Source organism: Drosophila busckii, chromosome 3R (genome assembly GCF_011750605.1).
Source record: "Drosophila busckii strain San Diego stock center, stock number 13000-0081.31 chromosome 3R, ASM1175060v1, whole genome shotgun sequence".
Classification (NCBI taxonomy): domain Eukaryota; kingdom Metazoa; phylum Arthropoda; class Insecta; order Diptera; family Drosophilidae; genus Drosophila; species Drosophila busckii.
The window spans coordinates 11,679,104-11,690,882 of NC_046607.1; the positions used below are offsets into that span (position 1 = coordinate 11,679,104).

The 11,779-nt window shown below is 41.1% G+C and overlaps 3 protein-coding genes across 3 annotated transcripts; all 3 read right to left on the reverse strand.

The window, feature by feature from the left end:
* Window positions 1–28: 28 nt before the first annotated feature.
* On the reverse strand, window positions 29–684 carry LOC108602647 (cystatin-like protein). The gene is made up of 3 exons (XM_017990793.1): window positions 574–684; window positions 359–482; window positions 29–297 (listed from the first exon to the last, which is right to left on the reverse strand). The coding sequence occupies exons 2-3, from the start codon at window positions 478–480 to the stop codon at window positions 102–104; spliced, it is 318 nt and encodes a 105-aa protein (XP_017846282.1). The 5' UTR covers window positions 481–482; window positions 574–684; the 3' UTR covers window positions 29–101.
* Window positions 685–1,115: 431 nt separating this feature from the next.
* On the reverse strand, window positions 1,116–6,809 carry LOC108604314. Its single transcript, XM_017993736.1, has 6 exons — window positions 6,727–6,809; window positions 5,452–5,837; window positions 4,644–5,394; window positions 4,033–4,445; window positions 3,125–3,839; window positions 1,116–3,070 (listed from the first exon to the last, which is right to left on the reverse strand). The coding sequence occupies exons 2-6, from the start codon at window positions 5,817–5,819 to the stop codon at window positions 1,571–1,573; spliced, it is 3,747 nt and encodes a 1,248-aa protein (XP_017849225.1). The 5' UTR covers window positions 5,820–5,837; window positions 6,727–6,809; the 3' UTR covers window positions 1,116–1,570.
* A 1,779-nt stretch (window positions 6,810–8,588) lies between these two features.
* LOC108601262 (ESX-1 secretion-associated protein EspK-like) lies at window positions 8,589–9,176 on the reverse strand. The gene has a single exon (XM_017989162.1). The coding sequence runs from the start codon at window positions 9,162–9,164 to the stop codon at window positions 8,589–8,591; it is 576 nt and encodes a 191-aa protein (XP_017844651.1). The 5' UTR covers window positions 9,165–9,176.
* Between the last annotated feature and the right edge of the window lie 2,603 nt (window positions 9,177–11,779).

Consider the following 11,779-nt stretch of genomic DNA (forward strand, 5'->3'; position numbering starts at 1 on the left):
ATAAAAGATATAGTCACAGTTGTTTAAATAAGTTTATTATAAATGCAAGCGTACAGTTAAACAAATTGATAGTTATATGCAGATAATTAAGTATACGTTAATTAAAAAGTGCTTTCGATTACGTTCTCATCATTTTCAAACTTAATTGTGATTCTAGTGCCGTCCTTTTCGAGCCATACTCTATGCCAGATCTCAACATGGCCCTCTTTAACGGTATCATCTTGGCAAATATCAACAGTATATCTGTACAAAACGCCGGCTACCACTTGAGAAGTAACGGACTTTACTTTAACAAGCCTTTGGCAAAAGATAAGCAACTTATTTTCACATAAATATTTAATTAGTTAAGCAAACTCACTTTAGACTGGGCCCATCACCTTTGGATAAATTTTCCAATGAAGTATTAAGTAGATCAACAGCGCGCTTCATGTCATCTTCGGACAGCTGTGAGCTGATGCCTCCACACATTGGTTCCGCCATGTCTGTTAAGAGAGCAAAGAGAGCGTCGCCAAACGAATGCAGAGTATGATAAAAACTGATATCATAGTTATTTCTATTAATATATTAGTTTACCTGCTTTAAATTCGTAAATTTATGCAAATCGAAAAGCAAATGTAAATTAAATATGAAAATAAGCCGATTTATAATATTGCTTTGTTTGGATAATCAGCGATGACTGCGACTCTGTGCATTGAAAACAACTTGTTCTGTCCCGTAACAGGGTGTGTGAGCTATCTTTATGTACTTTACGCTCTCTTCTGCGCTCTCAGAGCGCGCGACGCATACATGTTAACCAGTCGTGTAAGTGTAGGCGTCGATGCATATGTGAGCGTGAGAACGCATTGTCAGCTGAGTCAGAGCACTTAAACACAGACAGACATACATACGTACATATGTCAGATAAACGTAAATACTAAACGCAGTATATATTTTGTATGTGCAAACGAGCAATATTTGCAATAATTTAAAACAAAGGTAGCTTTGTTTCACAGCTCGGAGCCCTTGCGATAAGGAAGCAAAGCACAGCGTACACTATTAAAGTTCATAGTCAAACTTGCCACATCCGCTCTATAAACAATTAAACATACATACACACATATTAAATATATGCATATATTTTTATTAACCATTATGGATTTATTTTCTTCAGCATACCAATTCTTCAAACAATATTCTGAGGTACAAATTTAAAAAGCCTTAAAGCTAAGCTCTATGTTCAATTTAAATAACGCATTAATTAACGATCTTTCGATGTTTTCGCTATATTACAATATATATGTGTGTGTGTGTGTATATGTATAGTATATGTTATTGACTCGCTTGACATTTGTACAATTTGTAATTGATTATTCTTTTTTTTTTTGTTTGTACACGAGCACAAATTTATGTTTGATTTAATGTTAATAAAAACATTTCAAAAAATACACTTGCACCCGTTGCGAGAAACTTAAGCCAACTTATAAGCTAGTTGTAATTATTAATAATATTTTATTCAGTTGAATAACGTTGGTTGGGCCAACAAGCGCTACGAAACAGTTCCAATAACAAATCCCTCTCTCCTTTAGTCAATTTAAATGTGTATATGCATATGATCCAGTAGCTGGGCACGATCTGGGAATTTAGCTGAACACATTTCGCACTCAAAGCAGCGCGTACGACGCTCCGGCTTCTGTGCCGCAGCAGCTTTGGCCGCTGCATCTGCCGCATCCGCAGCTGACACCACTTCGGAGATGGAAAAGAAACCTGAGCTAACGTCCGAAGAATTGGCGCTGGCTGCAACGCTTACATTGTATGAATCCACGCCGTAGCTGAGGTATGAGTTGGCTTTGTTAACGGCCACAGTCGAGGATGAACTGCTGGAGGAGTTAGACTTCTTGGAGCTGGGTGCACTTGTAGCTTTGCTGTTGCGCTTGGAGGCAGCACGTGAGCTCGAGTTGGCAGTCAGTTGTCGTAAATGGCGTGAGGTGCGCGCCGCTGTTGAAGGCGAGGCCGAAGATGTAGGCGTGTTGCTGGATGCCGACACACGCTGCTGACTTTCGACCATATCACGCAAATCCGGCGATGTGGGTTCAATTTTGATTAGATTTTGTTCCTCCTCGGGCAGAAATTGTGGCGTGGTAGAAGATTCGCTAGTGAAACGCAGACGTGCATTGCGATCATGCTTAAGCGGGCTACGCAAAATCTCCTCCAGATCATTAACAATGCTGGGATTGAACTTCTCGTAGGTCTTATCACGCAACAAGGCCGCATCGATGAGCAAATGTGTATCATCGTACATGAGCTGCACCCGCTGTTGCTGCTGTTGTTGCTCCTGCTCCTGCTTGATGTGCAGCGGACTGGAACTGATCTGATTGGGTGGCTGTGTGGCGGGCGAAATGATTTCATAGTCATCCACCATGCGCGAACTGCCAACGCCAGTGGACTTGACCAGACCCAGCTGGCTGGATTCACTGCGCGTTATATAAGTCTTGCGCGTCCTCTTCGATGCACTCTCTGCCGCCGGCACACGCGACTTCTCTGTGTGTATCATGCGCGGGCGAGTGCTGCTGCCAGCTGCAGGAGTTGCCGACTTGGCCGACTTGCTCGACTTCTTGCGGCTGCTGCTGCTGCGACTGCTGCTGCTGCTGGTGGTGGAGGAGACACTGGGCTTCTCAGCTGATTTAGGCTCTGCAGCTGGCGTCTGCTGTTGCTGCTTGGCGCCGCGTCGCGTCTTGGTGGATGAACTTACAGGCTGCAGCGTGGTATCGTTGACCATCACAAGCGTATCGATTTGAAAGATATTCGCATTGGCTGCCTCCCATTGAGGCGTCTCTTTGACAGGCACTGTGGTTGTGTTGGCAGCTTCGCCATTGCTTACAGCCTTGGCTTGATTGCTGGCACTGCGCTTACGCTTCTCCTTCTTGGGTGTGGTTGGCTCGACCATGTCGAAAATCTCATCGGCATTCTCCACATCAAAGTCACACATGTCAATGTCGCTGCCATAATCCTCACTCTCCTTGTGCTCGGCACGCATGTGCGCAATCTCATGCGGCTGCAGTTTTCGTCGACGTTTGTACTTACGTGGCCCAGTCTAAAAGTAAAATGATTTCAATCAATAATTTAATATGTTATACTTCCAACTTACAATGGGCTGTCGCTGTTTGGCGGTGTTCGTATCACTGTGCTGGATGAGATGCTGTATTAGATCATTAGATGAGGTCAAGTCCGCTTCGCAAACAGTGCAGTGATAGGTGCCACGCACTGTATCCAGCCCGGAGTGATGGGAGCGTATGTGTTCACGCAGCACTACGCGCTGATTAAAGGCGCGCGGACAAACAGAGCAGGCGTAGGGCTTCTCGCCCGTATGGATGCGTTCGTGCTTGCGCAAGGTGCCGCCATCGGCAAACGCCTTCCAGCAATATCGACAGCCATAGGGACGCTCACCCGTGTGTATGCGCACATGAATTTGCTGCGAGCTGCGCGATCCAAAGGTCTTGCCGCATTCGTGGCAGGGAAACAATTTGCCCGGCGAGGTGGTGCTATGCGAGTGTCGATGATTGGAGAGTGTGCGTCCGTCGGGAAACTCGCCATGGCACACCTCGCATGTCACGGACTTATCACGATGCGAGGCCATGTGTCGCTTCAGACGCGCTTTGTTATGAAAGTTCTTGCCGCACTTGGAGCACGAGTGGCACTTCTCTCGCGAATGATCCCAGGCGTGTTTAATGAGCGCCTTGCGATCGCGACACTCTTTGCCACACAGCACGCAGGAGTTGGGCTTCAGCTCATTCGGATGGCGTGTGCTCAAATGTCGCTTAATCGCTTGCTCTTCATAAAAACAAACGCCGCATAGAACGCATCTGCAAGGAAGAAATAAGAGTTAACAAGAAGCGATAGTATATCAATTAGTCAATCCGTTGAGATTAAAACTAAGATAATGTATGAACTAAAACGACGTATAAAACAGAATCAATACAACTTTGGTGTAACTTGCTCTTAAAGTTTCAACATTGAAATCCAATCTTAACAAGCCTTGCTGGGTAATTTACTTACTTAAAAGGCGGGAAGCGTGCATGAATTTCCGCATGGGCAAGCAACTCCAGCGGGCTGGGAAAGGACTTGCCGCATGTGTCACAGCAATGCGTGGCATCTTTGGCATTCTCCACATGCTCTGGAGTCGCATGCATTGAATCTTCCAGCGCTGTCGATTGCTTATGCTGCTGCTTGATGTGGCGTCGCAGCAGATCCTGACGATGAAAGCAAATGCCGCACTCATTGCAATAATAATCGCCATAGAGCTGATCCGGCTCTGATTCACTGGCGCTATCGTCACACGCCGAGGCTGGATCATATTCCGAGTTGCTCTCCTCGAATTGATGAGTTTTCTGATGCTCTTGCAGGCTATGATTGTCCCAGAACATTTCCTGGCATTGATTACATTCAAAGGGCGAATCCACACGATGATTCTGTGAGAACAAAGCTAATTTATATTTTCTTCGCTTTATAATTACAAATTGTACTGCTTGCTGGGATCAGACTGTTGCAAGGTTGTGCTTTAGTCGTAACATTTGTGTTGAGCGCACAGACCCTCTTGCATTTAGGCTAGACATAGCTCAATCATCATATCCTTTAAACAATCCATAAGCTCAAAATAGCGAACTTACCTTTATATGGGAAACAAGCGCCTTCTCACGTGCAAATGCTAGGCCACATTGCTGGCAAACAAACGGTTTGCTATCATCTATCACGGGATAGCGTGGCTCTTGCTTAGCTACTACAACTTCTTCGTTTTCCTTAATCGTCGTCACATTGCTGACTGTGGTTTGAGAGCCCGCCGATGATTGTTCCTCGCTGTCCATATACTGTTGCATATCTTCCGCCTGCTTCTCACTGATAACTATGTACTGCGTGCTCTCCTGCTTCAGTTTGAGTCGGCTTATACGCCCGCGCGTTGGTGTAGGCTCCGGTTCAGGGGTCTCTGTGGCATAGCTCGCCTCTGGCGTGTCCATCACAAACTGTTCTTGTTGTTGCTCCGACTGCTGCGGCTGCTCCTGATACAGCTGCCATTCATGCTCGTAGTAGTGATCATCCAACTGTCTCTGCTGCTGCGGCTCAAACTTAATGGCCGGCTCTTCAATGGCTTCCGCTTCTGCCGCGTCCTGAGCCTCAGCGTGCGCTTTGAAATGGCTGATGAGCTCACCGCGACGCGAAAATCGCGCACCACACAGTTTACACAAATGCGGGCGATCGTTCTGATGCGCCAGCATATGATTATTAAGACTGCCCTTTTTGCGAAAGCGTCGACTGCAAAAATCACAGGGATACGGACGCAGCGCTGTGTACTCATCTTGCTCCATGTCTAGCAGCTCTTGTGAGCTGCTGGTGCCAGCTATTTGCTCCGCTGCAATTTCCACACTACAAAAAGTTCCAGTCAATTTTTGTTTTACAACAAGCCAAATTACTTCTACTTACCGCTCTGCGCCCTGGTGTTGCACCCAATCATCTGTGATGACCTCCTCGGTGACCACTTGCGCGTCATCGTCAAATGACTCTGCATATTCCACAGTACCGCTGTCTGTTATGAGCACAGTGCCGCCGCCACCATCATTGGCAGCTATAATCTCACTTAGCTGACCATCGCGTGCCATGAATATGAGATTCTCGGCTGCCATATGGTCAAGGTCCTCATCGGTGGCGTTGTTCACCAAATAGGCGGCAGTCACCTCACTCTCGCCAGCGTCTGCGTCGTCGTTTTCCAGCATATCTGTATCTGCTTCGGAGTCGACGGCCGACGCATGCTGCTGTATCCACTGGATGCCGCCATAGTCCTGATTGTTCATAACGCAACTGCCCTTTCCCTGTGCAAGCGAATTGTTATTGTTTTTATTTTCCAAAATAAAATTAAATCACAAATCGCCAGTTTGAGCAACAATTGGCCTGCACATGTGCTCTTGGAAAGTCGGAGAGCGAGAGCGGGCGTTGCCAGATGGTTCACGGCACATGATGCTCAACTGCTTTTAGTTCATATATAGTCACTGCTGCACACACTCTGAATTCTATTTATACTAATTAGTCTTGCCCATATTTTGAATGATATTAATATTTAACTAAGCAACTAGTTGCTACAATTAAGCTTTGTTTGGTTTTTCAAATGAAATCAGGCAACATGCCAGCACTTCCAGGCATACACACACTTGCCGTACCGTCAGTGTTGCCATATTAGCTTATTTCATGATATATCTTATAGCCAGAAATCGATCATATTTTACAGTCCAAGCAAGGAAATATTCTATAAGTTAAACATGCTTCACGATATAAAAATATGGAAGCTGTTATTTTTTTTATCAACTGTTGCGTAAATTTTATTCATATTATCATGAATGCGTTTAAGAACTGTCTAGCTTATTTTAGCTTATTCTTACTCAGAATCTAGCTAACAGCTGGCAGCACTGCGCCCTATAATGCTGCTCATAGATTTTTCCAACTTATAAGTCTCTGTTTTATTTATATTCCAGATTGTTGGTGTTGCACATAACCTCAAGTCCACAAACAATAATAAACAAACGACACCGGTATGGCAAACACAATTGCTTGGACATAAACGACAAAAGAATGTTATTTAAAGTCGTGGCACAGGCACTCACACTCGTGCGATTACATCACGCCCAAAAAATTATAATTAGGTTTTATTTCTTTTAACTTTCAATTACACAGCCAATAGTTGCTGCTGTTTTTCCGAATATTTACCTTACGTTTGAACTTTACACTGGTGACATAATATTATATTGACCCGTCCGTTTTTAATTTATAGAATTAGTTTTGGCTTGCTCTTAAATATATTTCGCTTTTAAGTTTACAATAACAAAAACAGCACCTCCATGTTATGCACGGCAGTGTTATTGCTCAAAATGGCACTGTTAGCGCTGAGTAACTGTTAGATTTCACACTACTTGGAGCTTGCAGTTACTAATCGTTATGCCAGTGCTTGAATTAATTTAACGGATTTCAATTTCTTTATGTTAAATAATCTTTATCTTAAATAGCAATATATAAGAAATATAAATACGTAAGCAGAGAAACAAAAAATGTGCATGCTAAATAAATAATGAATCTGTTTGTGATCACTCAAAGCTTTTCTCTTTAACCACAAGTTTTATAGATCATGTACATGTGTATGTACATATGTATGTGTGTACGCGCCAAACATTTTTTGTAGCAGGCCTTTGTTGCTCTGCTTTTATTTTTATTGCTCTCTGCGGTTTGTTGTGCTTGGGACGCACTGTTTAATTTTTGTTTTGCTGTGGAACCGTTTGGCGGCCCGTGTGAGCGACGTGCGCGCTTCGAATATTTTAAAGAATAAAATAAACTAAATAACTTCTGTGAATTGTGTTGTGCTCAACGAACTATTTAGTGTAAAGAAAAAAAGGAAAGCAAAGGTAAAGCGCCATCTTGCGTGGGCAGTGCTATTTATGTGTCAACTTGTTGTTTTTATTATTTGAGGGCAAGCAAAACAAAATCAGCGCACAAGATAATTGCAAAAACAACAACTGCAACTAAAAATAATAACCTCCATCCTTTAAGAGCCTCAGCTATGACATAAAATGTCAAACTGTCGATCAACATCAAGGCGAAATATGCAAGATGCGTGTCTCAACTGCAAAGAGGGCAAAATGCTCTTGCAAAAACACACTCAAACACACACACAAGCAAATACATATATGTACATCCATTCATGCAGTAAACATATTCATATGCACTTTAATACATGCCTTATGTGTATTTTTAAACTACTGCTGGCTTCAAAGCCTCTTCATATAATCTCGACAATGATCTTTCAGCATTTTGCATGGCCCTTCTGTGGAATGCGTTTAAATCGGATTTGAAAATCAACGTTGTTTTATCTGCCCCTCTCTTTCTCTCGCCAGCTATCCATTGGTTTTATTTGATTATGTTTCGTTTTTCGGCTTACGCTCGCTTGTTTTTACAACGCAAAACACTTGTTTGTGTGTTGTTGTTGTTGTTGTTATTGTTGTTGCTGTTCAAAGGGAAGAAATCAAACTAAGCGCAAACTTTAATTAATATTCCACACGCTACTCCTTCACAATCGTGCCATCTCTTTTCAACGTTTTCTCAGACCCAAACGCACAAACACACGCTCGCACTTGCATATAAAATACTGAAGAACAATGTTGTTATTGTTGTTTGTTTTGCTAGCTTGCTTGTTATTATTGTTGTTCGCCTTTTTTCGATTTTTTTTATACATATTTATTATTTGGCTGCTGGCATTCGGCTTTGATTGGATTTTGCGCATGCTCAGCACATTTAATGGCTAACGATTGTGGCACACGCTTCTTCACAAGGTAAAAGTTAGCCCCATGGACTGGAATTTACGAGACATTTTCTTATCTATAAATAGAGTTGCAGCAATAACTGCAAAAGCGCACAAACTGACAGACATAAATGCCATTTAAAAGCTCTTTTTATAGATTAGGTTTAGAATAGAAATGCGGAAAGATACGCTTGAGTCCAAAAGCTGCTTAACAAGCTCTATTTATATATAATAAAACATGGAATTTGCTACAATGTTAATAAGCAAAATATTTCTCATTTTATTGAAAGGGATTGAAAGTATTTTTAAGACTTCTGAGACTGCTTCTGAGTTGCTTGAAAAGATTGCCAAAGTAAGTCCTTACACGGCGCCTTCTGGATTTTCTTGGAGCTTCAGTTGGATAGCCTGTTGTTGGTGTCAAAGATCTTGTTGGTGGAATTGGCGTTGTTGGTGTCAAAGATCTTGTCGGTGGAATTGGCGTTGTTGGTGTCAAAGATCTTGTTGGTGTCATTGTAATTGGTGTCATGGGTGTTGTTGGTGTCATTGGAGTAGTAGGTGTAATTGGTGTAGTAGGGGTCATTGGTGTTGTTGGTGTCATTGGTGTAGTAGGTGTCATTGGTGTAGTAGGTGTAATTGGTGTTGTTGGTGTAATTGGTGTTGTTGGTGTCATTGGTGTTGTTGGTGTAATTGTAATTGGTGTTGTTGGTGTAAGCCTACATTCCACATGCGAAGGATACTGGAAACAGTCTATACATTCTGGATCTGATGGTGCCACGTTGCAGGTTACGGCCTGAACTTGAGACGGAATCCAATAGCACATGGCCGCGAATAAAATCAAGAATTTGGCAGAACCCATGCTGATGCTTTGCTAACAACGACTGAAGCTAATTAGCCACATGCTTGGCACTTTATTTGGGCAAGGAACAAAGCAATAGATTTGATTGTCTTTAAATTCAAAGACTCTAAGCAAACATTTGCACAGGTGTCCAATCAATCGCAAATGGCAAACACCAAAAGCAGAGCAAATAATTTATAAACAAATAGGCGAATTATTTGACAAGTAGCTAGAAATTTTAGAACACCACTTAAGAGACAAATAGACAGCAGTCAAATTGCAACAGGTTGTGTGACTGACAAGACGCTGACAAATGACAACAATTGAACTAAATTTTAATTGTTGACCATTTGCATAGACATAGACAACATCGCATTTGTTCTGTGGCTTTTTATTTGCTTTTTATTTGTTGTTGTGTAAGAGTGTACACGAAAAAAAAGCAGAAGCCACAACTTGACGATCTCATTGATGTATTTATGCGCTTGTCAACAAAAATTATTTATGTATGCACAAATATGTGGCGCACTACTACGTGAGTGGCTTTTGGGCCGACTACTCTGATGGCACCCACATAAAAACCAATTTGTTGTTGCTGTTTTGTCTTTTGGCACAAATGCTAAAAACGTAAAAATCGGTCACGCAGCGATCCGAGATAAGCACATGAAAAATAAAAGCCAAAAAACACAAACTGCAAAATGTGAAAATATGAAAGAAATGTCATTTTGAAATCCATCAGCAATGTGCACGAAATTCTCACGAAAAAAAAACAAAAACATGCTCATAGTCGGGACTGATTGATTACATTTTAAATGAGTAAAAAGCAAATAGTATAATATACAAAAATTGAGTGGGCAAATCTTTTTTTGTGCGGCACAACATTGCGTATGCGTGTTTTGCGTTTTGGCAGCTGTGCCTACATGTCTGTTATTTAGCTCAACAGCTGTTTACTGTGCTACATTTTTATGCTCTCAGTCGCTCTCGCTCGCTCTCTCTCTATTTCGATCTGCTCTAATTTGCCTGCTCTCCACACAAATTGATTGAAATTATTATTAGTTTAAACGTTTGCTCGCCGCTCTCTTTTCGTTGCGCGCTCTCTTCGCGCTCGCTCGCTCGCTCTTTTGTCATTCCACGTACAATTTGAAATTTTGTGCTTTGAACATTTTGGCTTTCAGCAAATTATTTTAATTGTTTACAAACGATCTTTTTGTTAAGGCGCAAATAAATTGACTCTCCGACGGTTTTATTTTTATTGAGTGAACGCAACACGATTTTAGTTTCAATAATCTGCTTTATTGGCCGTTTGACAAATTTGAAAACATTTCAATTGATTTATTTGATACAATTCTCGCGTTCGATTGCAATATCAACGCCTCGAAGTCTAACTGAGTGCTGTGTGTGTGAGGTAAAAAATAAATACAATAAATGGATTTGCTTCGTTTGCAAAATAATACAAAACGTGCTTAATTTGTTTAAAATAAAAGCTGTCTCATAGTAAAACATTTATAGCGCTATGCTATGCAATTTGTTTATAAACATTTGCTTGGAGCATTATTTTTAGCGATTTGTTAATTAAGTGCTCAACAATTTGCATGTCTCGCTCTCTCTCTCGCTCTGCTCTCATATAATTTCAATAAACTCTGTTATAGAGAGTTTGGCGCCAAAAGCTGAGACTTTAACTAGGGACTTAAGTTGGGCACCGTTTCGTTTTTATGTTGCATGCCCCCGCCTGTCAATTGTCTGTGCAGCGCCTGCATGCTCATGCTCCACTTGATCTTGTCGCCGTCGCCAGCGGTATACGTTCCATATACATAAATAAAATACATACATTAATCCCATTTCGTTGTACCCGGCGACAGCTTCTGTTGCTGTCGTTGCAGTCAACGGCGCATTTACCTAAATTGGAATATCCGGTAAACCGTAATGAAAATCGTAGCAATCAAAACCCAGCATACAAACACACACACACACACACACACAAAAACTCAAAACACACACTGATCAAAGTGTATAACAAATAAAACAAATAAATTATTAACTAAAATTACGTTTATTTGCATAGTATTTAGTTAGTTTAAGCTTTCGAACTTTTCAATGCAAATGAATGTCAAGCAACTGCAAATGAAATAATTATCTTAAACGACTGACTGACTCGACAAATTGGGCAGAATTTAATTGGGAAATTTTACTGCTTGTTTTAATGACATATTTACTTAATAGTTTTTTCTTTGAATTTCATTTTCATTTCAATGTCAGTGTGTATAGCGCATATTTCTTAGTTTCCACACTAAATTTAGAGCACTTAATATAAACATTTTGATCAAAAAGCAGAAAAACTGTTTGTGTTTTTACCAAAAAATTGGGTTACACTGCTGTAAACAATAAAAGTATTTTGTTTAAATTTAGAGTTGAACATTTTTAACAGCTTTAACCCAAATAAAGTAAATAAACTAGCAAATCAATCAAAATTTATTTTTATTATAAGCCAATAAATTTACAAAAAATTGCGGCAATAAAAAATGAAACTTTATAAAGGTTTCGACACAAAATTCCAAAACTATACAACAAATATACAAGTATATAGAAGATATATACAGAAAAAACACTGTTAGGTGTTGATATGTGGCTGCCAACCGATT

Coding starts and splice junctions, on each gene's coding strand:
- LOC108602647 (XM_017990793.1), bottom strand. CDS start 480: ATGGCGGAACCAATGTGTGGAGGCATCAGCTCACAGCTGTCCGAAGAT. Junction 298..358: donor GGTGATGGGCCCAGTCTAAA/GTGAGTTTGCTT, acceptor CTTTTGCCAAAG/GCTTGTTAAAGTAAAGTCCG.
- LOC108604314 (XM_017993736.1), bottom strand. CDS start 5,819: ATGAACAATCAGGACTATGGCGGCATCCAGTGGATACAGCAGCATGCG. Junction 4,446..4,643: donor CGCTTGTTTCCCATATAAAG/GTAAGTTCGCTA, acceptor TTGTTCTCACAG/AATCATCGTGTGGATTCGCC. Junction 3,840..4,032: donor GCACGCTTCCCGCCTTTTAA/GTAAGTAAATTA, acceptor TCTTCCTTGCAG/ATGCGTTCTATGCGGCGTTT.
- LOC108601262 (XM_017989162.1), bottom strand. CDS start 9,164: ATGGGTTCTGCCAAATTCTTGATTTTATTCGCGGCCATGTGCTATTGG.